Source organism: Notamacropus eugenii, chromosome 3 (genome assembly GCF_028372415.1).
Source record: "Notamacropus eugenii isolate mMacEug1 chromosome 3, mMacEug1.pri_v2, whole genome shotgun sequence".
NCBI lineage: Eukaryota > Metazoa > Chordata > Mammalia > Diprotodontia > Macropodidae > Notamacropus > Notamacropus eugenii.
In genome coordinates this window covers 316,599,202-316,624,905 of record NC_092874.1, presented here as the reverse complement: position 1 = coordinate 316,624,905, position 25,704 = coordinate 316,599,202, and the positions used below count along the sequence as shown (strand labels likewise).

The following is a 25,704-nucleotide window of genomic DNA, read 5'->3' as shown; positions in this document are numbered from 1 at the left end:
GAGTCTCTTACGAAGTCTCAGTTTGCTCATCCATAAAATGAGGGGGTTGGAGGAAAAATGATCTCTAAAGTCCCTTCCAACTGAAAATCACAGATCCTGACTGCTATTTGTAACATTTCAAAGGGTAAATTGTTTCTGTGGAAGCAATATTTACTGCATTGTTTCTATGTGAAAATTGTAGGATGATAGATAACAAAATTTAAGAGGTCATTTAGTCCAAATGCTTCTTAAATTATGGGCTGTGAATCCATACGAGGTCATGTAGCTCAATGTGGGGATCATGAAAAATTTGAGAACAGTAAAAGATTTTTGAACCCACAGCAACCCAAAATCAATTAATTAATCAAACGAGTAATGAATCCGAGGTGTTTCTGGCAGCACTTGCCCACGTTGCATCGCACAACTTCACCGCAGCCTTGCGCACTTTGCACTGTGTGTGCCATCATGCCACACTAACAAACATTGCCAGAAATGGCTCAGATTCAAGACTATTGTCTTTAATAAATAGTAAAATTATATGTATACCAAAAAATTGTTTTGAAATAAATTTCTTTATGATTTATTATCAGTAATTGTTTGATTTGCATACCTGTTTTATATACCTATATACCCAGGGTTATATAAAAATTTCTTAGGCGAAAAGAGGTTGCAAGTGGAAAAACTTGAAGAAGCACTAATCTATTCTTACCCTTCCTCAGATAAGTAAAGTGAGGCCCTGAGAAGTTAGTGACTTTGCCCAAGGTCATATAGGTAGTAAATATAACCAGAATTCAAATTACAGTCTTCTAATTTCAAGAACAGCTTTCTCTCCACTGCACCTCATGTGGTCTCATATGGCCTTTCCTAGTTGTTGAGATTTGCCAACATCCAGAAGAGATTTAACTCTTTTAATGATTTGCAATTATCCTTTCTCCATCATGCCTTTACCCTGTGAAAGGGATACCCAGATTTTGGGCTATTTTGGCATCTTCTGAGTTAGTGGCAGGAATCCCTATCCAAAAAAGAAAAAATAAGCAACAGTTTCCATGACAGAATACTTTGTATTTGTCTGCTCAGCCATAGTTGGACACATTGAAATTTCACTTTATTATGGTGGTGTCATTTTGATCCTCTAAAAGAATGTAAAACAACAACCAACCAACCCATGACATTTTGATATATTGTAGGTTGGCATAAGAAATTAAATGGGAATTTTGGGGGAGTTTTGCAGAAGCCGCAGACAACACGAGAAGGTCAGGAGGTGACACGGAAAAAGTGTCTCGGAAATCTATAAAATATATGTATAGCATTATATTACTTCAACATATTTTATTTTTTAATACCATAATAATTCAGACTTCATCTCTGGTACAAAGGGAAGACCAAAAACTTTTACACAGATTTTTCCGGATTGTGGGGGGGGAGGGGGCACTGCGCCCCTAACCCCACCATGTGAAAAGGATAATTGTAGTTTGGTCAGAAGAGAGAACTAGTATGATCAGGAGTGTGGGATTTGCAGTTAGGAAACCTGGATTAAAACACCACTTCTGGTACTTAGTAGTTATGTAAATTTGAGTGACTCATTTTACTCAAGTCTCAGTTTTCTCAAGTACAAAATGGGGATAATAATATATATGGTACCTCATAGAGCTTTGGTGAGGCTCTATTAGTAATAATAATAAGCATTTTTAGAGCACTTTAAGATCTGAAAATCATTTTACTTGTGTCATCTCATTTTATCCCCACAACAACCCTGGGAAATAGGTTCTGTTGTTATTAAAACTAGGCACAGATGGGTTAAGTGGCTTGCTCAAGGTCACACAGCTAACGAGTGAAGCAGAATTTGAATGCAGGTCTTTCTTGATTTCCAAGTCCAGCACTCTATCCACTGTGCCCCCTAGCTGAGACAATATACAATGAACACTCTGTAAACTTCAAAGTGCGATATAAATGTTAGTTATTGTCAATATCTGTATTCAAAATATGCAGAATGAAAATGCTTTTGCCAGAAACAGCATATGTTTTGACTGAACATAGTTTAGTGTTATATTTTGTTTGGTTTCCAAGTGAAAATTCTCATTTGTTATATTTTTAGGTAAATGGAAGATCTGGAGAACAATTTATTACAGACAAGAAAAGCCCACAGAATAGAGCAAATGGTAGCCAGATGGCTCAGACGGTCTCGGGATAATTCGCCCAGGTAAGGGTCAACAGAAATTTGATTTTATAAATGTTTGCCTCAGAGTTGGGATCACATAGGACCAAGCCAGCTGAAGGTTTTGCTGTTTCTATAAGCTCTTAAATTTTTCTTTTTGTCTCATGTCTCCTTGTATCTCTTCAAGTTAAGTCAATAAGTATTAAGTGCTTACTACATGCCAGGCACTATGCTAAACACTAGAGACATAAAAAGAGGTAAAAGACAACTCCTGCCCTCAAGGAGCTCACAATCTAATGGTGGTGACACCATGCAAACAAATATATCCTCAAAAAACTATATACAGAATAAATAGGAAATAATCAAGAGAGGGAAAACAAGAGAATTAAGAAAGAATTAGGAAAAGCTTCATGTAATTTTAACTGGGACTTGAAGGAATACAGGAAAGCCAGGAAATGGAGATGAGGAAGAACATAGGCATGAGGGATAGTCATGGGGAGAAGGAGAAAATGCACAGAGCCAAGAGATGGGGTGTCTTCTTCTGAGAACAGTGTCATTGGTTTCAATGAGATTGGAAAGATAGGTTGAGGCCAGGTGGTGAAAGGCTTAACAGAGAAGTTTCTGTTTTGTTGTAGAGACCATAGAAAGCCAAAGGACTTCACTGAAAGTGAGAAATCACATGATCAGTTCTGCATTAAAAAAAATTACTTTGGCAGGAAAGTGTAGGATGGTCAGAATGAAGTGACTTGAGGCAGAAGGATCAATGGGTCTATGCAGCTATTGAAGAGATGGTAGTTGTGTGAGCTGAGAGAGCAGAGAGTTGCAAAAGGCATTGTGGAAGTAGAAAAAGCAAGATTTAGCAACTGAATGTGTAACAATAATGGCTGATATTTATATGGCGCTTTAAGGTTTGCAAAGCTCTTCACATATATTATCTTGATTGATGCCTACAAAACCAAGTGCTATTATTGTCCTTATTTTACAGATGAATAAACTGAGGCTGAGAGAATTTATGTGATTTGTGCAAGGTCCTAAGTGTCTGAAATAGGATGGGAAGTGAAGTCTTCCTGATTTCAACTCCAGTGCTTTTTCCACTATGGCTATGGGGTTAGAAAGAGGAAGACATTATCTTCCAGGAAAACAAGGAAGTGGGAAGGAGGGGAGAGTTTAGGGAGAAAACATAGTGAGTTTAGTTTGGGAGTCTGAGATGTCTCCAAGACACTCTGAAATGCCTGGCACACAGTAGACACTTAATAAAAGTTTATTCACTTATTGACTGACTCATTGGTGTTGAGAGTCTGAGTTCAGGGAATAGACTTGGGGCTGAATACATAGATCTGTGAGTCATCTATATGGCCATGATAGTTAAGCCCAAAGGAAATGGTGAAGTTACTTGGAGTATAGAAGAAGACTTAGCACAGAAGCTAGGGGAACACCCTTGTTTGTCCTTTGTGCTGGAAGAGGACCATGATGTCTGGAAGATGAGGCCATAACTTTCAAGTGAATTGGATTTAAATGAGGGAGGGCTGGTCAAGATCACCAGCTTCACTGTCTCTATCAGGATCCAGTGGCAAGATATAGATCATCCACATGACTGGAGATGGCCCCCTGGGAACACCAAAAGTTAGGAGCAAAGCAGACTGAGAGAAATCAGTCAGGCAGATAGGAGTAGAACCAGGAAAGAACAATATCAGAAAAGCTTAGAGAGGTGAGATCATCCAGAAAGAGAGGGTGGTTAACAGTTATGCAACAGAGAGGTACAAAGGGATGATGACTTTGAAAAAACGGTCAGAACTAGAGTGGTGGCAGTGGAAAGGAGGGGACAGATGCAAGAGATACACTGACCTGAAAAGACTTATATGAACTGATACAAAGTGAAGTGAGCAGAACCAGTAGACCACTGCACACAGTAACTACAACATTATATAATGATCAACCATGAATGACTTAGTTCTTTTTACAATACAGTGATCCAAGGCAATTCCAAAGGACTCATGATGGAAAATGCTATTTACATTCAGAGAAAGAACTGATGGAGCCTGAATGCAGATTGAAGCTTACTATTTTCACTTACTTTTTTGGTGGTTTTTTCCTTTGGCAAACTAATTTTTTTTTTTTTGCAAACTGTTTCTTCTTTCACAACATGATTAGTATGGAAATAGGTTTTACATGATTGCACAAATATGACCTATATCAAATTTACCACCTTATGGAGGGGGGAAGGAAGGGAGTAAGGGAGAAGATTTGAAACTCAAAATCTTATTCTAAAAAGGAATGCTAAAAATTGTTTTTACATGTAATTGAAGAAAATAAAATACTCTCAATTGGTGGGAGAAAAGAACCAAAAAAGAGATATTCTGGAGGTAGAATTTGCAGGGCTTGACAACTCATAGGATGTGGTAGAAGAGGTGAAAGTAAAAAAAAAAACCAAACAAAAAAACCCCAGCAACCCACTATAGACTTAAAGCCTGCATGGCCAGAAACCAAGAAGGTTAAGAGGAAGGCTTTGGAGGGAAAATGAAAGTGTGATTACATAGCCAAACAATTTGCTGTCTAACATCCTTCTCATCTATGTACCGACTTTTGACAGCTCTTTTCTTTCTCCTGGACCTTTTTACTATTTTAAACAGAGTCTTTCACATCCCAAAATAAAAGCAGATAGATACTGATCTAATTTTACTGATGCAGAACTTTTGAATGCATTCAATTTTGAATAGTGTTAATTTTCCTGCTCAGATTCTCTGCCTAGCTTGCCAAAGAGAGAAATACAGCTTGTTCAAGTATTTCTAAAGTACCCATTTCTCTGAGGGAATCAAAAACTATTATCTTGTTTCTAAATCATTTCAAAAATATTAAAGCCCTGTCCTTTTTCAGAAAAATAGAAGTGACATTGTAGAAGAGTCTGGGCTTGTAGATGGTTAGTATCACACACAAATCAGTTAAATACAGCACCTACACTTCAAATTCTCCCAATCTTTTGCAATGTGATCTGGATCCCTCTTTCCCAATTCCTCCCTTCAGTGGCTCCATATATGACCTCCCTTCAATTGCCCCATGTATGAGCTCCCTTCATTCAGGATCTGATGGAGTACTTTGAACTGGGAGAGGACCATGGAGGGAATAAATTGCCTGATGCTTATTACCTCTGTGGGAGTTGTTTGTATGTTATGGGGGAGGAGGGGAGGAACATGTCTGTATTCTTATGGCTTAATCTTTCTATGATGCTAGGAAGACAATAAAAATTAAGAAGTCAAGTCCCTAATTGGGTTCACTTTGGTAACATTCCAGGTTGAGTGAATCTTTGTTCTCTGTCCACTTCTTTGCCTCTGCATAATGCTCTGTTATGTGGGCCCCTTTCATCATGATCTCCTTTCACAAACAATGAATACACAACCAGGAACATCTAATGTGTCTATTGGACATCCAGTAAATCAAGGGAACTTTAGAAAACAGAGATGACTTTTGGGATCTGCTTCTGCCTAGTTAATTAGAGAGAGAGGAGAATGAATAATGGGAAAACTTATTTCATAGTCTGATACTTTCTTTGTCAAAGAAAAAAATATATTAATATTGTACTCAGTGTTTTAGGCACAGATCTACCAAGAACAAGTGAATGTCCTAGGTGCAAGTATTTCTAGAAAAGAAGTGTGTCCAAACTGTCATGATCCTTCCCCTTCCCCACCCACCCCCTATATCCACAGACGTCTCCCTATGCAAAATGATTTAAGGTAACATTTACAGGAATCTTGAACAAGGAAAAGATTATAATATGTTAAAATGTAGTTTGGGATTACATTACAAAACAACAGTCACTACTCATTTCCTTCCTTGACTCCCTCTCTAATTCTACTGAAGTAAATCAAAGGAACCTCCTCTCTATGATGCATATCTTAACCTTGAATAGAAAAGAGCACAGTTTCTTTAGATGGGTCCTGGCGCTAACCACCTCAGAGGTGTGCAGGGACAGTAAACTGATCTTGACAGGGGTTAAGTGATGATTAACCTTCTTCCTGGGACTGTGTAGCCTTTTTCTACCAAAATCAGGTCAGCAAACCTTTATTAAGGTAGTAAGAGGGATGAGGAAAGGATTCTTGCAGAAGGAGATATTCTACCAGAAACTTTGTAGGAAGTCAAGAGGTAGAGATGAGGCCGGAGAAGATTCCAGGCATGGGGGACAGCTAGTGAAACAAACGTGGAGTTAGGAGACAAGGCATCTTGATGAGGAACAGCACTGGGTCACAGAGTAAGATGGAAAGGAGTAAGAAGTAAAAAGACTGGCAAGGTAGGAAGGGGTCATGTTGTGAAGGGCTTTAAATGCTGAATGGAGGATTTTATATTTCATTCTGAAGGAAATGGGAAGCCACTGGGGTTTTATTGCATAGGGCAAGGTGATATGGTCAGATCTGTGCTTTACTCACTTTGCTAAAGGGAAAAGTCTGGAAAGGGTTTTAGGCTGGATAAAATATTATTTCTTAACATTTTCAGTTAAACTAGAAAAGATGTTTTAAATATGCTTCCACACCTACTCACAAATGCCTCCAGCTGTCCCATACTATCTGCTTAGCGTCCAGAGCACTTTTCTTGAAAGCTCAGGTCTCCAGTCTCTAGGTACTCATTACAAAATGCCAACCAGAGTTCATCTCTCTCTTGACTTCCATTCATTCCCTAGGCTCAGCTTCTCCTTTCACCAACCCAAAGTGAAACTCCTAAACTCTAGTTTCTTTGTGCTGTTGCCCTGGAGCTCTGCTCAGAGCTCTCAGGAGTCTCTGGGTCTCTCCTAGGACAGAAAGAAAACAACAGTCTCTTTAAGATCACATTTCCCCAAAGCCAGTCTCTAAGAGCCTGTCTTAATGCATACTTAAGAACATTTAGAATACCAAAGTCCGTACAGGAGAAGACAGCAATCTCCCTTAAATGCCACTTACTTTGCCAGGGGAAAAATCCTAAAGCTGTCATAGCCCTCCCATTGTGGAGAAAGGAGAGGAGAGACCCTGCTTTTCAGGCGCATGGTTCTGATCTAGCCCTTGAGTTCTACATTCCCTAAGTTAAAGACTTGGCATGTATGTGTGGCTGCTGAGAGGGTTAGCCACAGTTCTGGATGATGGCTAAGAAGTGACTAGTTCTTAGGATCTTAACTGGTGTTACTTGGAGGCATGGTGCCAGAGGACAAAATTCAGCACAAGGGAATGGACAGAGAGAAAGTGAATTGAGTCTAAGACAATTCCAAAAGACTCACGATGGAAAATGGCATCCACATCCAGAGAAAGAACTTTGGAGTCTGAATGCAGATGGAAGCAGACTATTTGCTCTCCTTTTCTCTTGTTGTTTTGTTTCGTGGTTCCTCCTATTCTAATTCTTCTTTACATCATGATTAATGTGAAAATATGCTTAATATAAATGCATAAGTAGAGCCTGTATCACATTGCACGCTGTCTTAGAGAGGGGGGAGGTAAGGGAGAGGGAGAATATTTTAAATCCTAAATCTTATGAAAGTGAATCTTGAAAACTAAAAATAAATAAATTAATTAAAAAGCAGAAAGTGGATTGAGCAAGTGTTAGTGAGGAGAGATACAAAATTAAGATGTGATAAGGGAAGATGGACACTGGGCAGTTCAATGGGTCCCTGGATGGAGTTAAGTAAAACTGAGTGGTTTTATGTGGTTCTTCTGTGAAACAAATGAACAAGGCCCTGGAGGCAGGGAGCAGAGAGGCTGGATATGCATTGTAGGTTAAGGTTCAGGATTGATGCTGACTCAGGCCTGGGGGAACATGAGGGAACATAGGAGAGTTGGAAGTAAGTTGATATTTAAACTGCTTGCAGATGAGCAAAGAGGGCATCACTATTAGTACAGCTTTTCCTCTGTCTGGGTAATTCAGGTGGGTTTTTGAGTCCTCTCCCCCTTTATTTAGTAGGTAGGTTCAGCTACCACATTCCTCAACTCCTTTTTGTCTAGCTGCAGAGAGATTGTTTTGCAAAAGACTGCTCCAACAGGAACAGTTTAAAATAAAAGCCAGAATTATCCTCACTATTGCTCGAGGAGAGACAATTCATTGTAAATTGTATTTAGATTATGTCTAAGCTTCCTTTCAGTCTCTGGCCCTAAGAACTAGATCCTAACTAGGAATCAGTTGAGTTTATATTTTTAGAAAAATAACTTGCTGGATTGAAAATACATTTAGAGAAGCCAATAGGTAATTTAGTGGCCAGGTCTTGCCAGTATGGTCAGATGAGTGGTGCAGTGAATAGAGAGCTGGTCCTGAACTCAGGAAAACTCATCTTCCTGAATTCAAATCTGGCTTCAGACACTTATCAGTTATGTAACCCTGGACTGCTTGCCTCAGTTTCCTCATCTGTTAAATGAGCTGGAGAAGGAAATGGCAAACCACTCCAGTATCTTTGCCAAGAAAACCCCAAATGGAGTCATGAAGAATCAAACAGAACTGAACCACAAAACCATTCGATATGAAGCATCTCTGTTTCCTCACTAATCCGGGGAAAAAAAATGCAAGTTTTTCATTAGTGTTTGTATACAGTGGAGTCTTGTGCCATGGTATTCACAAATGGCCTTGAGATGTGACTTCCAAGTCTTATCTCAAAAAGTGCACAACAGCTCAGATGACTTTTTGTTTCTCTCCCGGTTTCTCCTCCCATTGCTTCCCACAATCAGTGTTGAATTACCCCTTTTGTTTCAATCCCTCATCTGTATCCAAACCTAGTTAACCCATGTGCATCACAGGATTTAGCCTATCTACCCATTCATTTGTATTCAAGACCCTAGATGTTCTCTTTTCTAGTTCTCTCATTTAATAGGTGAGAAGACTCTCAGAGATCGAAATTATTTGTCAACAATCTCACAGCTGCTAAGTGGCAGAGCAGTAGTTCTTAATAGACTCTTAATCTAGTGTACTTTCTGTTGTGTATTGCTGTTCTGACTCCAGATCAATATGAACTATCTATATGAGTTATAGATAATGCTGATATCTAGGTATTTTTGCACTCCCAGTGACAGACTGGGTAAAAATCCAGAACAAAAACTTACTGATATAAGCATTTACTGTATTGGGTTATTCATTATCTCTGATTGGTAGGGAGGTTTAGTAAGATTGATCATTATTCCAGCATAACATAGCAGTGATTCAATTCCTTTTTTTCATTCCCTCTTAAAAACCTCCCAGGTAACATCAAGGCCAGAATTCTCTCTGTGGCCTCATGTCGAAGTCATCTTCTGTGGTTCATGGTCAGGTGCAGGTGAGCATAGATCTAAGAGAGATGGAAAGGGATCTCAGAAGCTATCTGGTGCAGCTCCCTCATTTTACAGATACGGAAACTGAGGCTCAGGGAGGATTTGCCCAGCATCACACAGGTCATAAGCATTATGTTGAAATCCTCTGAGTGCAGAGTTAGCATGTGTTCCATGCCATCTCCCTACCTCCCAGAAGGTTCTTGGGACCCTGAATGGGAGCAGAACCAAGGGGACATTGTATACAGTAACAATATTGTTTTAAGAACAACTTTGAGTGCCTAAGTCATTTTAACTATTAACAAATATCCAAGTGAACTACAAAGGACCTATGAAGGAAGAGGCTTATCAGCATTCAGAGAAAGATTGATAAATAGAAGTAGGTATAGAATGGTTTTATCTACATATGTATATTTATGTCTAATGGTAGCCATCTCTAGGACAAGAAGGGGAGAAGGAAGGAAAAAAAGTTACATGGTAATGTTATTATATATTTAAAAGCATGTTGTACATAATAGATCTGCAGCTTCATGTGCAATCTTTTATTTTACATATTGTGGAAATGCTTGTTGAATTTCATAAATTAAAAATACATATTTAAAAAAAATAAGGTACACATAGATTCAGGGAATGAATAGATAAACTTATCATACTTGGCTTCCTGGATATTTTGAACTGGATGTCCTGTAGTCATCCCAAACTTAAACTATGCAAAAGGAAACTTATTATCTTTCCTCCAAAATCCATTCTCTTCCAAAAGCCTTCTCTTACTGCCAAGCATACCACCCTCTTCTCAGTCACCCAGGTTTGAAACCTCGATGTCATCCTCTGCTCTTTACTTTATCCACCACCCATATCCATTCACTTGGCAAATCTTGTCATTTCATGACTCACAATACCTCTCATTCATCCTCTTCTCTCAGGCTATAAAACCAATGGCCTCATCACTTCTCATAGACTATTGCTACAGACTTCTGATTGGTCTCCCTTCTCTATTCTAATTCATCCTCTATATAACTGTCAAAAGTGATTTTCCTCAAGGATATGTCTAATCATGCCCCTCCCCTGCCATTTAATAAGCTCCTATGACTCAACATGACTAATATGGTAGTATGTTTTACATGATTGAACAAATATAACGTATATCAAATTGCTTACTGTCTCAGGGAGCAGGAAGGTGGAGGGAGAAAATTTGGAACTCAAAAAAGTTTTTTTTTATGAATGTTAAGGGGCCGCTAGGTGGTGCAGTAGGTAGAGCACCAGCCCTGGAGTCAGGACCACCTGAGTTCAAATTCAGCCTCAGACACCTACTAGCTGTGTGACCCTGGGCAAGTCACTTCACCCTATTTGCCTCAATTTCCTCATCTGTAAAGTGAACTGGAGAAGGAAATAACAAACTGTTCCATTATCTTTGCCAAGAAAACCCCAATGGGGTCACAGAGTTGGAAACAACTGAACCACAGGAAGAGGATAGCAAAGCCATCTAAATTTATTTAAATCAATAGTAGTTTCATAAAATAATAACCAGTCTACAACAATAACCACCTACAGCAACATTTTTCTCAGTTGATAAAGAAATACAAAAACAAAAGGAAGAAAGTAGCCAGAGTAACGCAGCTGTCTCTGACAGAAGGTAACTTCCTTTAAAAGCTCACTGCTTTAAATCTTGAGTACCCCTATAAGAGAAAACCCCTTCAGACATACAATACTTTTAAATTGTCCCTGCTGATTTTCTTTGGATCTTTCTTTCCATCTCACTGGAGATTTCTAGCTGTAATTTGAATCAACCGTCCTGTAAGAGAAAAACACTCCTGGAAGTTTCATCATTTTAGAAGTCTTCCTAGCATGATTTCCTTTTCCTTCTTCCTTATCATCAAACTAGATTTGAGAAAAATTCTTGTGAGAGCTAGTTAATAGTCTTGGTTCCTCCTCTCTCAGCTTACATGATGAAATGTACAATTGATGTGAACACATAACTAATCCTTCCTCATTTCAGGTTCCTGCTATCCAAATATCATCAAATCTAGATTCTGGTGACTGTTATCTGTTCAACACTAGGACATTCTCCTTCCTTCCTCAGTGAGTTCAATGCCTGGCTCACAGGCTTTCTCTCATCTTCCTAGGGGACTTATTGATGCCACCTGAAATATCCAAATTTCCCCAGTGCTCAATCCCATGATTATACATGGACATACAATCCCCATGACCTACTACTCCACTTAAAATAATCATATTCTTGATCTAACCATCAACCACAAATGTTCCATATTCTTGTTCATGAATATATTGATTATAATCTTTCTTCATTCTATCTTTCCCTATGCCTCATGACCTTCATCTTCACTGTGACCTCCATTCCCTATGCCCCTCAGTTCCTCCCCAGACCATCACCCTCTGCACTAGCTACACTCTTTTCCCTTCTCTATCTTGACCAACTCAGCTCAAGGTTGACCTCTACTCTGAGTCCTATGGTCCTTTGTCCTGTTGCCAATCACACCTTGCTAAATGCCAGTCTGGGATTATTCCCACTGTCTGTCTCCTTTGCTTATCTAGGAAGCAATAGAATGTTTACCTTGCTGCAGTGAAGGAAGGCTCGGTTAAGATGAGATAACATTAATTTGTAGTGAAACCAATCTCTGGCTTAGAAGTTATAACCAAGTCCATTTGAATGTAAACTACTTGAAGAGAGTAAATGTTTTAGTTTTGTTCTCTAAATCCAAGTATTGAGCTCAGTGCCCTACAACAAGTAAATGCTTAATTAATGTTTTTTAATTAATTGATACCCCATTATAAAGAATGTCCAGGTACAGAGGAAAAAATACTAGGCTAAGGAGAAAAAGAGACCAGTGTTCAGATCTTGCCTCTACTGCTTAATAGGTGTTTGGCCATAAGCAAATCAGTTAAACTCTCTGAGCCTCAGTTTGCTTTTCTATAAAATAGGTATAATAATACCTATAGTACATTTCTTACAAGTTTGCTATGAGGCTCACAAGAGGTAATTTCTATCAAGGTGTTTTTATTCTTTTTTGCCTCATGAATGATTTTGATAGGTCTATGGACTCCTTCTTAGAATACTCTATTTAAATACATAAGACAAAATAAAAGAATTACAAAGGAAACCAATTAGGTTGAAATAGTTATCAAAATATTTTCTAAAACAAGTTCACGTACCGCAGATTAAGATCCCATGATCAATGTAAAAGGATTTTGCAAACTAGAGTGTATATAATGGCCACCTATATTCAATCCAGCCTCAGTTTGGCTTTATGGTATTAGATACTACTTAGGGCTTTGCAAGCTATTCATTTCTTCTTTGGGTGTTTTGACTTAAAAGTTCATCTGCCTCTAGGTATACAATCATTACTTGGTTATGACTTTGTCATGAACTAAGATATATACATATATGTATTATAACTTATTTTTCTACCTAATTATGCTTTTTCTATCAAAAAGAGAACTCAGAGCAGCTGAAGAAATATTTTAAATATAATATTTATAGGATAAGATTTAAAGAAATATGCATTCAATATGATTTGCTGTCATCAAACACTGATAAAACTCTGGTTCTCAACCCTCCTCTATTCCCCCCAAGACTGTAGTAGATTGTTGATTTCGAATTGCTCCAGATTGACTCGTCAAAAACTGCTACAACTCAATGTCAAGGCTTTATTTGGCCTTCCTGGAATCTCTGATAAGTTAGAAGGTTCCTGTTCCCTATTCCTAGCCTTTTCCAGGGGCTCTTTCCATGATCAGAAACCAGAAAGTGTGTAGGAGAGGAGAGAATTCTTACATACATCTTGGTATTTTCTAATGGAAAATCGAAAGAATTGCTTTTTTCTTTATTACGAGTGGAATTTTTTTCCTTTCTCTTAATGTTCCTTCACTTGTTGCCATTTGAAGCTGTCAGACTCACAGTTAGGAACTAAATTGAAAATCGTAAACTCAGATCTTTTTGATTTATCTGCCTTCTTTGAATGAGTTTGGAACTATCCTAATTTACTACAACTTTCAAAGTGTGTTTTCAATAACCCAACAAGGTCTTTAAACTGAAATACAAATTTTATAGATAACATGGTATAATTCAAATACAAACTGTTGCATTCCTGAATACCTCCGCTGCATGTCCTCCCTCCTTATGCTGGCTAAGTCTCTAATTGTGGAAACTTACTCCTCTAGAGGCAGCTAAGTAGTTCAGTGGATTGAGCACTAGACCAAGAGTCCGGAAGACTTGAGTTCAAATTTACTCTCAGACACTTCTGGATACATCTCTTAACCTCTAGCTGCCTCAGTTTTCTCATCTATATGGGTATAATAATAGCACCTACCTTCTAGGGTTGTTGTAAGGATCAAGCGCAGTCCCTGCCACATAGTAAATGCTTCCTTCCTTTTTTCCTTCTCATTCCAGTTGAACACATCCCCATCCCAGTTAACGTAACTATAACAAGAGCACCTTGATATCAGGTGAAAGCTTCTCAAGTTACAAAATCAGTCACTCTAAGGTGTAAAATAGGTGTGACCAATTTCTAGATACCTCTGTTGAAATAATCAACAATAAACTAGGTATTTAAAAGTCCTTAATCAATCTGGGAGGAGTGAAATGCTTTGCCTTTGTACTCCACCTCATCATTACCTTCAGCCTCTCTGACTAGGGGGTGGGGTCATCCCCACCATCCTGGCACTTAAGGAGAGACCTCAACTCAGACATCTCCTCATTTCTTACCTGGCTGTACTATTTGGGAACTTCTCTACCAGTCCCCCTGAGTTGGGTACCTTACTTTCCCCCCACTTTCAGCTTCCTTTTGTGTATTGTCTTTCTCCATTAGATTGTAAGCTCCTTGAAGGTAGGGACCATTTTTCTTTTTTTCATATTAATATCCCCAGAACTATATACAATGCCTGACATGTAGTAGGTGATTAATATTTATTGAACCTTGAATATGAAACGAGATGATAATACGTAGAGAGTATATTTGGATTTGTTGAAAAGAATCAGTCATGCCTTGTGAGGTTTGGATAAAAGCAGCAAGCCAGTTTGGAATCAGTCTTGCACAGTGGTCCCCTCCCTTGAAGAAGGATTGGAGCTGAGGAGGATGTTTCGGTCTCTTTCCCCTACCCTTAACCAGAAGAAAAATTTGTTGACTTTCAAAGAGTTGAAAGATTTGGACTTCCCCACTAACAGAGGTAACAAGAGTCCTGTGGCCTGAAAATAAATGATACACCTGAGGAAAAGCAACTTTAGGACTCTAAAAGCACTCCGATCCATGGAGCCCCCCAAATAACTACATCCAACCCAGGGCTATACTTCATCAGGACTCCAGGAAGGGAGAAAAGAACTTCTATCTGATCAAGAGCCAAGAATTTACCCTTTAACCACATGAACTCCAAGTTTGCATCTGTTGTCCCCTGGACTCTCTTTATGTATTTGTAGAAAAGTACATCCCAGACTTTTGGGGAATATTTTGGGACCAACTGCTACTATACTATCTTAGTCAATGTTGTTGTTGTTCAGTCGTATCTGACTCTTTGTGACACCATGGACCATAGCATGCCAGGTCCTTCTGTCCTCTGCTATCTCCCAAAGTCTGTCTAAGCTCATGTTTGTTGCTTCCATGACACTATCTTTCCATCTTATCCTCTGTTGTCCCTTTCTCCTTTTGCCTTCAATCTTTCTCAGAGTCAGAGTCTTTTCCAATGAGTCCCATCTTCTTATCATGTGGCCAAAGCATTTAAGCTTCAGGATTTGTCCTTCTAATAAATGTCAAAATTAACTTAATTATTGGCTGATTTGATCTCCTTGCTGTCCAACAAACTCTCAAGTCTTAGAAGCACCACAGCTTGAAAGAGATCGTTCTATAATGCTCAGGTTTCCTTATAGACCAACTCTCACATGACCACTGGAAAACCCACGGCTTTTACTTAATGGATCTTTGTCACTAAGGTGTAAGCATAAGCAAAGTGGGATTTTTTGTTATTTTCTTTCTAGAGTTAAGTTTCCCAAGCTCATTTAAAACACCTGAAGGATAATTCACAGCTGTGATGTATGCTGAGTCACATAGAGCCCATTGAGGAAGGAACTTGCCTAAGGGGAAACTTGCTTGTGAGAAGGCTTTCACATCTTTTGGTACTAATTAGGCACTAAGTCAGATGGGTTGTGATGCTTTTGGCTCTGAACCTATAAGTTGAAAACTACATAAACTGGGAGATTGGTATTTTATTTTGGTGCTTGCTTGTGAGAAGGACCTTTTGATTCCCTGGACGGGACTCTGAGTAGTAGTTTGTTAAGAGCACCCCCCCCTCCGCCACTACTCAGCTATTGGTGCTCTCCCAATCTGGTGATGTATATAGGTGGTTATATTACTTTGTTCAGACAGTTGGAGCCCTGTCTGTTGAATCTCTGTGCTAATTTCTCTGCGTGTATTTTCTATACTCACTTCTTTCTACTTATCTGTAATTAAAGTAAGGTTGTTGACCCCTTTAAAGTTGTCTTTCCTTTATAAAAGCAGATCAAAGAATCTGTGCTAGCAGCCCACCCTGTGTGCTAGTGTTATTGGTCTTAAACCTCCACAGCAGCTTTAAGTAGCATTAACACAAGATGACATCACTACTTTTTAGTATGCTGACCAGATTTGCCATAGCTTTCCTTCCATTTTAATTTCATGGCTACGGTCACCATGTACAGTGATCTTTGAGACCCCAAATATAAAATCTGACACTGCTTCCATTTGTTCTCCCTCCATTTGCCAGGAAGTAATGGAATCAGATACCAAAATCTTAGTTGTTGTTTTTTTTATGTTAAGTGTCAAGCCAGCTTTTACACTCTTCTCTTTCACTCTCATCAAGAGGCTTTCTTCTTTGCTTTCTGCCACTAGAGGCTTCCAAAGTCTAATTCTAAATGGCTAATTGAGATCATCTGTCAGTCATTTGTGAGTACACCAGTGGAAAGTCACACGGCTAGAGAGACCCCTGACTCTTCATAGTTACCCCCAAGACCTCAAGGTGAGGAGTAATCAACTACCCTCTGGGACTGACCTGCCCAGAGCAAGTGGAGATTGAGAGATTGAGTGCTAGACATCAAAAACCAAATTTCATCTCTTTCTTTTCAAACCTACTCTTCCTTTCTCCTTTGAAGGTTCCTATTTTCATCATTAGTGCCAGCAACTGGGCCTCCCAGATGAAAGATATTCCAGATGTTATGATTGAAATTAAGGTAAATTGAGGCACAAAGTTCTGAGGACATTCAATTTATTGATAAGGCTAACAATCACCAATAAAAGCGGTCTTTAGTTCCTCAGCAAACAAAAACACCTTGAATGAGGGCAAACAGATTTATAGAAAAAAGCAAGAGTATTCGAAAGCTAAAAGGCAGCCTCATAAATGGGAAAACAATATGATTGGCTGGAAGTTTGGAATGTAGGGCTAACATCAATACTTCCTTCCATCTTGTTGCTCTGGAAGACTAATTGATGGTGCCCAACTGTACCACTAGTGGATATCATAATGATTACAGACTAGACTTACTTTTTTAAAATAGTATTTTATTTTTTCCAATGACATGTTAAGACAAATTTTAATATTCATTTTTTAAAATTTTCTCCCTCCCTTTCCCCTACCTAAGCATGTAAGCAATTTTATATAGGTTATGCATGTGCAATCATGCAAAACATATTAGTCATGTTGTGAAAGAAGAACCAGAATGAAAGAAAAAAACATGAAAAAAATAGTGAAAATTGTATGCTTCGATCTGCATTCAGACTCACCATCAGTTCTTTTTCTGGAGGTGGATAGCATTTTTCCTTATGAGTCCTTTGGAATTGTCTTGGACCATTGTATTGCCGAGAAGAACTAAGTCATTCATAACTGATCATCCACAATGTTGCTGTTACTGTGTACAATGTTCTCCTGGTTCTACTCACTTCACTTTGCATTAGTTCATGTAAGTCTTTCCAGGTCTTTCTGAAAGCATCCTTGCTCATCATTTCTAATAGCACAATCGTATTCCATCACAATCACATACCACAACTTGTTCAGCCATGTCCTATTGATGGGTATCCCCTCAATTTCTAATTCTTTGTCACCATAAGAAGAACTTATATGTATTCTTGTACAAATAGATCCTTTCCCTCCTTTTTGTTTTTGGATCTCTTTGAGATCCAGATCTAGTAGTGGTATTTCTGGATCAAAGGCTATGCACAGTCTTAATAGCCCTTACAACTCCACCAACAATGCATTGATGTCTCAATTTTCCCACATTGCCTCCAACAGTTACAATTTTCCTTTTCTGTCATATTAGTCAGTCTGATAGGTGTGAGGTGGTACCTCAGGTTGTTTTGGTACCTCAGGGTTGTTTTCATTTGCATTTCTGTAGTCAATAGTGATATAAAGCATTTTTCACATACTAATAGATAACTTTGATTTCTTTATCTGAAAACTGCCTATTCTCATCCATTGATAGTTTATCAATTGGGGAATGACTTGTATTCTTATAAATTTGACTCAGTTTCTCTATATATTTGAGAATTTATGGCTATTATCAGAGATATCTGCTGTAACAATTGTTTCCCTTTCTGCTTTCCTTCTAATCTTGGTTGCATTGATTTTGTTTGTGCAAAACCTTTATAATTTAATATAATAATAATTTTATGTTCTCTTGTCATAATGTTCTCTATCTCCTGTTTGGTCATAAATTCTTACTTTCTCCATAGATCTGACCAGTAAACTATTCCTTGCTCTCCTAATTTGCTTATGATATCCCAATTTATGTGTAAATCATGTAACTATTTTGACCTTAATCTTGATATATGGTATAAAATGTTGAGACGAGACTTTCCTGAAGGACAGTCAGTGTTTCAAAGAAAAACAGACCAAACTCTCTGGCATCCACCTGCATCCTTCAAGAATAACAGATTTTCTTGGCACAAAAATAGAATAGAACAGTGGTTGACAGGAAAGCTGAACTCCTAAACTTAATTAACTCAGAGAGGAAAGCTGAACTTATGAACTTAACTCTGAGGCAAAGAGGCATTGACTTAGGCAGTATGCAAAATGTTGGCAGTGATACAGAATAGAATCAGTTACCAAAATGAAGACGATATCAATTTGATTTTCTCAGAGAGAAATGTCAGGACTAGAGATCTCAGCTTAGAAGTAGTAGTTGAAACTATGAGTTGAATTAGATTGCCAAGGAAAGATTGTAGAGAGAGTAGAAAAAAGAGCCAAGTACTAAACCTAAAACTAATGTCATTTTCAGAGCAGAACTTTCTTTTATATTATGAAAGAATCTGTACTTTTCCATTGTAAAAATATAGGAGAATAACATTAGTTTTATAATGTGAGCAGTAAATATAGAATAAAATGTGCAGTTAGATGGCTGCTTATTGATATTTATTGAATGCTTTGAATATGGAAATGCTAGCACAAAAATCATTTCCTATAACTGCATACCTACATAATCCTTTATCAAATAAAATTAAAATAAAGAATACTTAAGAAATAATAAAAATAAAAATGAATTAATTAAAATTAAGTATTTAAAAGTATAGCCTTCTTTGGGAAAAAATGTAGGGGAGCAACTTCTCTGGAACCCCATTTGTCTGGTGACTATTAAATAAATGGATGCCTCATAATATCGCGTCATCAAAGAGGTGAATTGTCCAATCAATTGAAATTTACTCCTTCAGGCACAACATTTTTATTATTTTAGATCTAAGTGCTTCTAAAATATATTACATGCCTCCTTGCATTGTTTGAACACAATATCAGTCAATCACCTAGCATTTTTTAAGCACTTTCTGTATTCCAGGCACTATGCTAAGCACTGGGTATATGAAGACTGATAAAATAAAACAAAAAATATGGTTCTTGTTTTCAAACAGATCATAGTTGAATGATTGTGGCAGGAGGTGGTGGAGAAACAACATACAAACAAGCATGTACAAACAGGATGTATATACTAGCTTGTGAGAGCAGATTGAGTGAGCATTTATACTGTGGAAAACTGGAAGTACTACATATCTGAGCTTGATTTCTTGTTTTGTTGATTATCTAAACTTAAGAAAATGGACAAAATATCGATGATGCAGATTAAATTTTTAAAACGTGTCCTGTAATTTCCCCCCCAGAGATCCAGTTATTAAACATTTACCAGCACATCACTATACAGAGAGGGTTAGTCTCAGAGGGAAGACATTAAAATTAAGGAGATCTTAGAAATATTTCTTATACCAGAGCCATCGTTATGAATGTCACATGTTGGACTGTGAAATTGTGAAGGCCACGGAGGCTAAATGGGCCTAAATTAAATTTTTAAGTTTAAGAAAATACACTGGTCCTTTAAAAAAAGAAAAAGGTTTTCTGTTTTCCCCATTACTATCAGGATAGCAGCTATTACTTTTTGCTGTCAATGTGCCTGACTTTAGTAGCTGAGCTTGCCATGGTCCTAAGTCAGTTCTCTAAGCTTGTACAAGGTGCATCTAAAATGACAATATTTTACTGAGGGACATAGTATGGAGAAAAGAATATTGGTCTTGGGGTCAGAAGGTCTGAGATGGAGTTCCAGCCATGATACTTATTAACTATGTGATCTGGGCAAATCATTCAGCCTTTCACCAGATCAATGTTATTTTAAATTTCAAAGTCCTAGGAAACTATCTGAAATGTAATTCAAGCCTATCTTAGTTGCAGACGTCCTGAAAATGACTTCAGATTCAAGGCACACGGGTTCAGCATCCATTCAAAACGACAGTTCACAAACTCTGTCCATGTTTCTTTTATCAGAAAAACAAGAGGACACACTAGTTCAAGGCAAAAAGATATTTCAGGAAATAGCAGTGAATCAGTGGCTATGTATATTCTCCTTCCCTCTTTACTGTACTCATCTCTTACAGATTACTATGTCACTGATGAGAGAACAAATATGTGTCCAGGGAATATATGCAGGGAAACTTTGTGGAGAAGATACGTAGGTAGGAAAAACACATGGCCAGGAAACATGTTGTAACACCAATACAATACCCACAGTATCTGCTATGGATAAGCATGCATTTTTCCAGGGTAAATTCACAAATATAAACTCTCTTCCTCAAAGACAAAACCAAAATATTTATTCAGATGCCAGAAAGCCAAATGCATCATAGTAACAAAGAAATCTATACACATTATCAATGCAAGGAGCACAGCCATCCCCAAGCCTTCCCTCCATCAGGCCTCCCCACAAACAAGCTCCCTTAGGCAAAACCACTCCCTCTCTCACTCATGCTAGCTGCTCTGCTCTATTCTCTCTGCTCTCTCTCTCTCTCTCTCTCTCTCTCTCTCTCTCTCTCTCTCTCTCTCTCTCTCTCTCTCTCTCTCTCAGCTCTGCCTCACTTTCTTTTTCTACTGCACTCTTCCTGCTCCACCTATTCAGCAAGCTCTTCCCACCTTGGGCTTCATGTGACTCAGGCTGTGGACTGGGCCAAAGCTCAAAACAGGTCACATGGGCCTACTAAGGGAAGATCTTCAAATTCTCTTATCCTTACACATGTCCAAGCAAGGCATCTCACATGTCTATGGTTGTGACCCTGCTGCATCTCTCATGTGCCTCCAGTGGTGCTTCTTGAAGATCCTGATCTGATGCTATGAGGCTCTAAGTTGCCTTCTCTGCTCCTGAAAATTGCTACAGCCCCCTCACAGTCTGTTCTCTCCGCTGCACTGTCATCTGCTGGTGGTCTGCTGAATTACGGCCCATGTACAACCTTAGAGAGGAGGGGGAATTTTGATTCTTTTAGCTCATAGCCCAAGATGGATTGTTTCATTGCCCTTCTAAACCTCTCTCCCCCAAGCCCTTAGGCATTATGTATGCCTTTTTAATTACATTGCTTTTGCCTCAACTGTAACTCCTTGAATTTACCTAAAATCACTTACAATCTCATTCTCTAGGTCATTAAAATTATTAGTCAAATTTCACTGGCGTGTCTACTGGAATCAAGAGGTCAGTGACCTTTGTTTTTCTTTCCTGCCTGCAATGAAATCATAACTCTCTTTACAGAAAAATTAATTAAAAAGTATAGTTAAGCACAACTACTCAAGACGTTTCTTAATTTCGAGATATTTTCATTAGTTTTTAACTATAAAGTGGACTTACTTTAAGGAAATCACTTAGTAAAAGGAATTGTGAATAGAGAGACAGGTAATAATACTGAGAGAAATAAGGAATTAGAGCTGTCAAACTAGAAAAAGTTAGGAAAATTATTAAAAACTCAAAAAGCATGAGAGCCTGGGACCATTTAGTGTAGGGGCAAATAGTCCATTAGATTATCATTGATTGGCTACTGTACATGGTCTAGTAATCAATGAGTACCCTGAGATATCAAGAAAAAGTTAAATTATTTTCAGTATTTTCTATTTTAAAAGTTCATGAAGTATGTAAATTCACTTTAAAATGACTTGTAGTGATAATTATGCTACTTAAAGAGATCTGATTCCATCATATTCTGTTGTTTTTATGTGAAAATTTTTGTATTTTATTTTTCTAATTAACATGTCAGAACAATTTTTAACATTTTAAAAAAAATTTTTAATTCCAAATTCTCTCCCTCCTTCCTTGTCCTTTCTTTGAGAAGGCAAGCAATTGTATATAGATTGTATATGTAGAATCAGGCAAGACATATTTCCATATTAACTATGTTGTGAAAGAAAAAAAAAGTTTTTTTTTAAAAGCATACATTGATCTGCATTCAGTGGAACTCCATTTCTTTCTCTAAAATTGGATAGCATTTTTCATCATAAGTTCTTCAGAACTCGGATCATTGTATTGCTGAGAATAGCTGTCATTCATAGTTGATCATCATACAATATTTTCGTTACGATGTAGAGTGCTCTCTTGCTTCTGCTCATTTCACTTTATATCAATTCATGTAAGTGTTTCTCGGTTTTTCAGAAAGCATCCTGCCTGTCATTTCTTATAGCACAGAAGTATTCTATCACAATACCACAACTTGTTCAGCCATTCCCCAATTGATGGATATCCCTTCAATTTTCAATTTTTTACCACCACAAAAAGAGCTATTATAAATATTTTTGTACATATAGGACCTCTTCCTTTTAAAAAAATATTCTCTTTAGGATACAGATCTAGTAGTATTATTGCTGGGTCAAAAGGTATGCCAATTGGCCATAGTTCCAAATTGTTCTACAACATGGTTGAATCAGTTCACAATTCTACCAACAATGTGTCAAGTGTCCCAATTTGTCCACATCCCCTTCAACATTTGTCATTTTTCTTTTCTGTCATGTTAGCCAATCTTCTAGGTGTGAGATGATATCTCAGAGTTGTTTCTCTAATCAATAGTGAGAGGGAACTGAGGGGTGCAGTGAATAGAGCACTGGGCTTGGAATCAAGAAGACCCCAGTTCAAATATGGCCTCAGACTGGCTGTGTGACCCTGGGCAAACCACATAACCCTTATTTGCCTCAGTTCCTCATCTGTAAAATGGGGACACATCGGAGAAGGAAATTGCAAACCACTCCAGTATCTTTGCCAAGATAACCCCATGTACAAGTCCATAGTCATGGGAAGTCAGACATGACTGAACAACAAGTCAAGAGTGATTTAGATCATTTTTCATGACTATAAATAGCTTTGATTTCTTCTACTAAAAACTATCTGTTCATATTCTTTTTACTGCTTATTAATTGGGAAATGACTCACACTCTTAAAAATTTAACTCAGTCCTCTGTATATTTGAGAAATAAATAGATTATGATGCAACCCTTTACTTCATATCCTATTGTGATGTAACAATAATTACCCAAGAGGCTAAGGCAGTCATCTTATTACTCTCCATTAAGGGACCTGGACCTATATATGTTGGTTGTGGTTTCATATCTGGGGAGTCTGAACAGTAAAAAAGAAAGGAGGCTCTCAGTTTCTCTCTCAAATTTGGTGCCAGGATCCACTGCTGTAGTCACATCACTGAAATAAGATGGTGAAGGTCGGAATCAATGGATTTGGCCGTATTGGGCGTCTGGTGACTAGGGCTGCAGTCGTGTCACAGAAAGTGGACATTGTGGCTATTAATGATCCCTTCCTTGATGTTGACTATATGGTTTATCTGTTCAAATATGATTCCACCCATGGCAAGTTCCAGGGCACTGTCAAAGCTGAGAATGGAAAACTGGTAATCAATGGAAAAGCCATTACCATCTTCCAGGAGCGAGATCCCACCAATATTAAGTGGGGAGATGCTGGAGCTGTGTATGTCGTAGAGTCTACTGGTGTTTTTACCACCAAGGAAAAGGCTGGGACTCATTTGAAGGGTGGAGCTAAGCGGGTCATTATCTCTGCCCCTTCTGCTGATGCCCCTATGTTTGTTATGGGAGTGAACCATGATAAATATGATAATTCCCTTAAGGTTGTCAGTAATGCCTCTTGCACTACCAACTGCTTGGCCCCTCTGGCCAAGGTCATTCATGACAACTTTGGCATTGTGGAAGGACTCATGACCACAGTCCATGCCACTACTGCTACCCAGAAAACAGTAGATGGCCCCTCTGGCAAACAGTGGCGAGATGGACGTGGTGCTGGCCAAAACATCATCCCTGCTTCCACTGGTGCTGCTAAAGCTGTAGGCAAGGTTATACCTGAACTGAATGGAAAGCTCACAGGTATGGCCTTTCGTGTTCCTACTCCTGACGTATCTGTTGTGGATCTAACCTGCCGCCTGGAGAAATCTGCCACATATGATGATATCAAGAAAGCAATAAAGAAGGCAGCAGAGGGACCCTTAAAAGGCATCATGGGGTACACAGAGGACCAGGTTGTATCTACTGACTTTGTCACTGATACCCACTCTTCTACTTTTGATGCTGGGGCTGGTATTGCCCTCAATGACCATTTTGTGAAACTCATTTCCTGGTATGACAATGAGTATGGTTATAGCAACCGTGTAATAGACCTCATGGCCTACATGGCCACCAAGGAGTAAAGTGGAAAGCCATGGATCTTCATCCCCAGCCAAAAGAGAAAGAAGTTCCAACACTGGGGAGCCCATATCCCTAACCTGTTTTCTTCTATTGGTTATCCCTTGCCCCAAAACACCCCTGTAATAGGGGGGAGAAGCACTGAGTTCTATGTTATGTACCATCAATAAAGTCACCATATGCAGTGAAAAAAAAAAAGGAAAGGCTCTTTCGTCTAGTTTTTACTCTTTGATTTTTTATATCTCTACCTTAGTCTTAGGGGCTTATGTCTAGGGTTGCCCCAAAGTGGGAAATAGAGAGGTATTCAGTTGCATCTGACTCTTTGTGACCCCATTTGGAGTTTTCTTCACAAAGATACTGGAGTGATTTGCCATTTTCCAGATAAGGAAACTGAGCAAACAGGGTTAAGTAACTTGCCCAAGGTCACACAGTAACGCTGGATTTGAACTCACAAAGATGAGTCTTTCCTGATTCCTGGCATTCTGTACCACCTGGGTGCCCCAAATCTAGTGTGACACAGCTATATATTACTTTGATCCAAAATCAATGCTAAATATAAAAGACAAGCACAAATTACCAGAAAAACTTAGAACAAGCAGTAGAAATAGCATAATTTGTTATACTCTTTCAAAAGGCGTCTGATACTTAAAATATCAAGACATGACGTATTTTTCAGGACTGCTGAGTAGGCATTTTACATTCCACCTCATTTCTCTGCCATCACAACACTTCCTCCAGGGTCAGGGAACAGGACTCATTTTCCAGCTGTGATTATCTTCTAAAGAAACACTATCTTCTCAAGTTCACCTGGCACTGACTGAGGATGACCCAGGAAAGATTGCACAAGATTGCTACCAAGGGAAAAAAAAAAAAGATTACCATCAAGGCTAAATACATCCATATTGGGATCCCTGTTTGACCACCAATGATCAGAAGAAAGAAGGCGAATCACAGAAAGCAACTAGGTCTTTGAGATTCAGCTTCATGTACAAGCAGTTCAAGATTTCTATTGGAAGCTTGGGGAAAGGGTGTAACTATGTGCCACACATTGAGTTGAAGAAAGAAGGCACTGAAAGCCCATTTAATATTCCTTGTCTTCTGGCTTGTGGTTGTTTACAGGAGGCAGTGGAGTTTTTGCACTCCAGCCTCTAATAGGTAACATCAACTATGCCAGCTGTTAGACAAGAAAGCACACAGGACAGCTGCTAGCAGGTGTTCTACAGCCTCTCTCTCTCTCTCTCTCTCTCTCTCTCTCTCTCTCTCTCTCTCTCTCTCTCTCTCTTTCTCTCCCTCCTCTCGCTCAGGTTCACTCTTGATCCAGGAAGACAGGAACAAGGTCATAATAAGGGGTTAAATATACTTACTTTATTCTAG

The 25,704-nt window shown here is 38.5% G+C and overlaps 2 protein-coding genes across 9 annotated transcripts in view; both read left to right on the top strand.

Annotated features, from left to right (window-relative positions):
- Nucleotides 1–25,704, top strand: part of FRMPD1 (FERM and PDZ domain containing 1) — a 224,057-nt gene that overhangs the window by 149,448 nt on the left and 48,905 nt on the right. For 7 of the 8 annotated variants that reach the window (XM_072596761.1, XM_072596757.1, XM_072596756.1 and 4 more), the window contains one exon: nucleotides 2,075–2,179. In XM_072596761.1, the coding sequence (XP_072452862.1) occupies nucleotides 2,079–2,179 (101 nt within the window). In that variant the 5' untranslated portion in view covers nucleotides 2,075–2,078. Of the gene's footprint in view, nucleotides 1–4; nucleotides 125–2,074; nucleotides 2,180–25,704 lie in introns of those variants that run through there. The other variant, XM_072596763.1, reaches the window with a different exon arrangement.
- Nucleotides 23,182–24,533, top strand: LOC140496681 (glyceraldehyde-3-phosphate dehydrogenase-like). The gene has a single exon (XM_072596765.1). It carries the CDS (start codon nucleotides 23,334–23,336, stop codon nucleotides 24,333–24,335), a length of 1,002 nt encoding a protein of 333 aa, XP_072452866.1. The 5' UTR covers nucleotides 23,182–23,333; the 3' UTR covers nucleotides 24,336–24,533.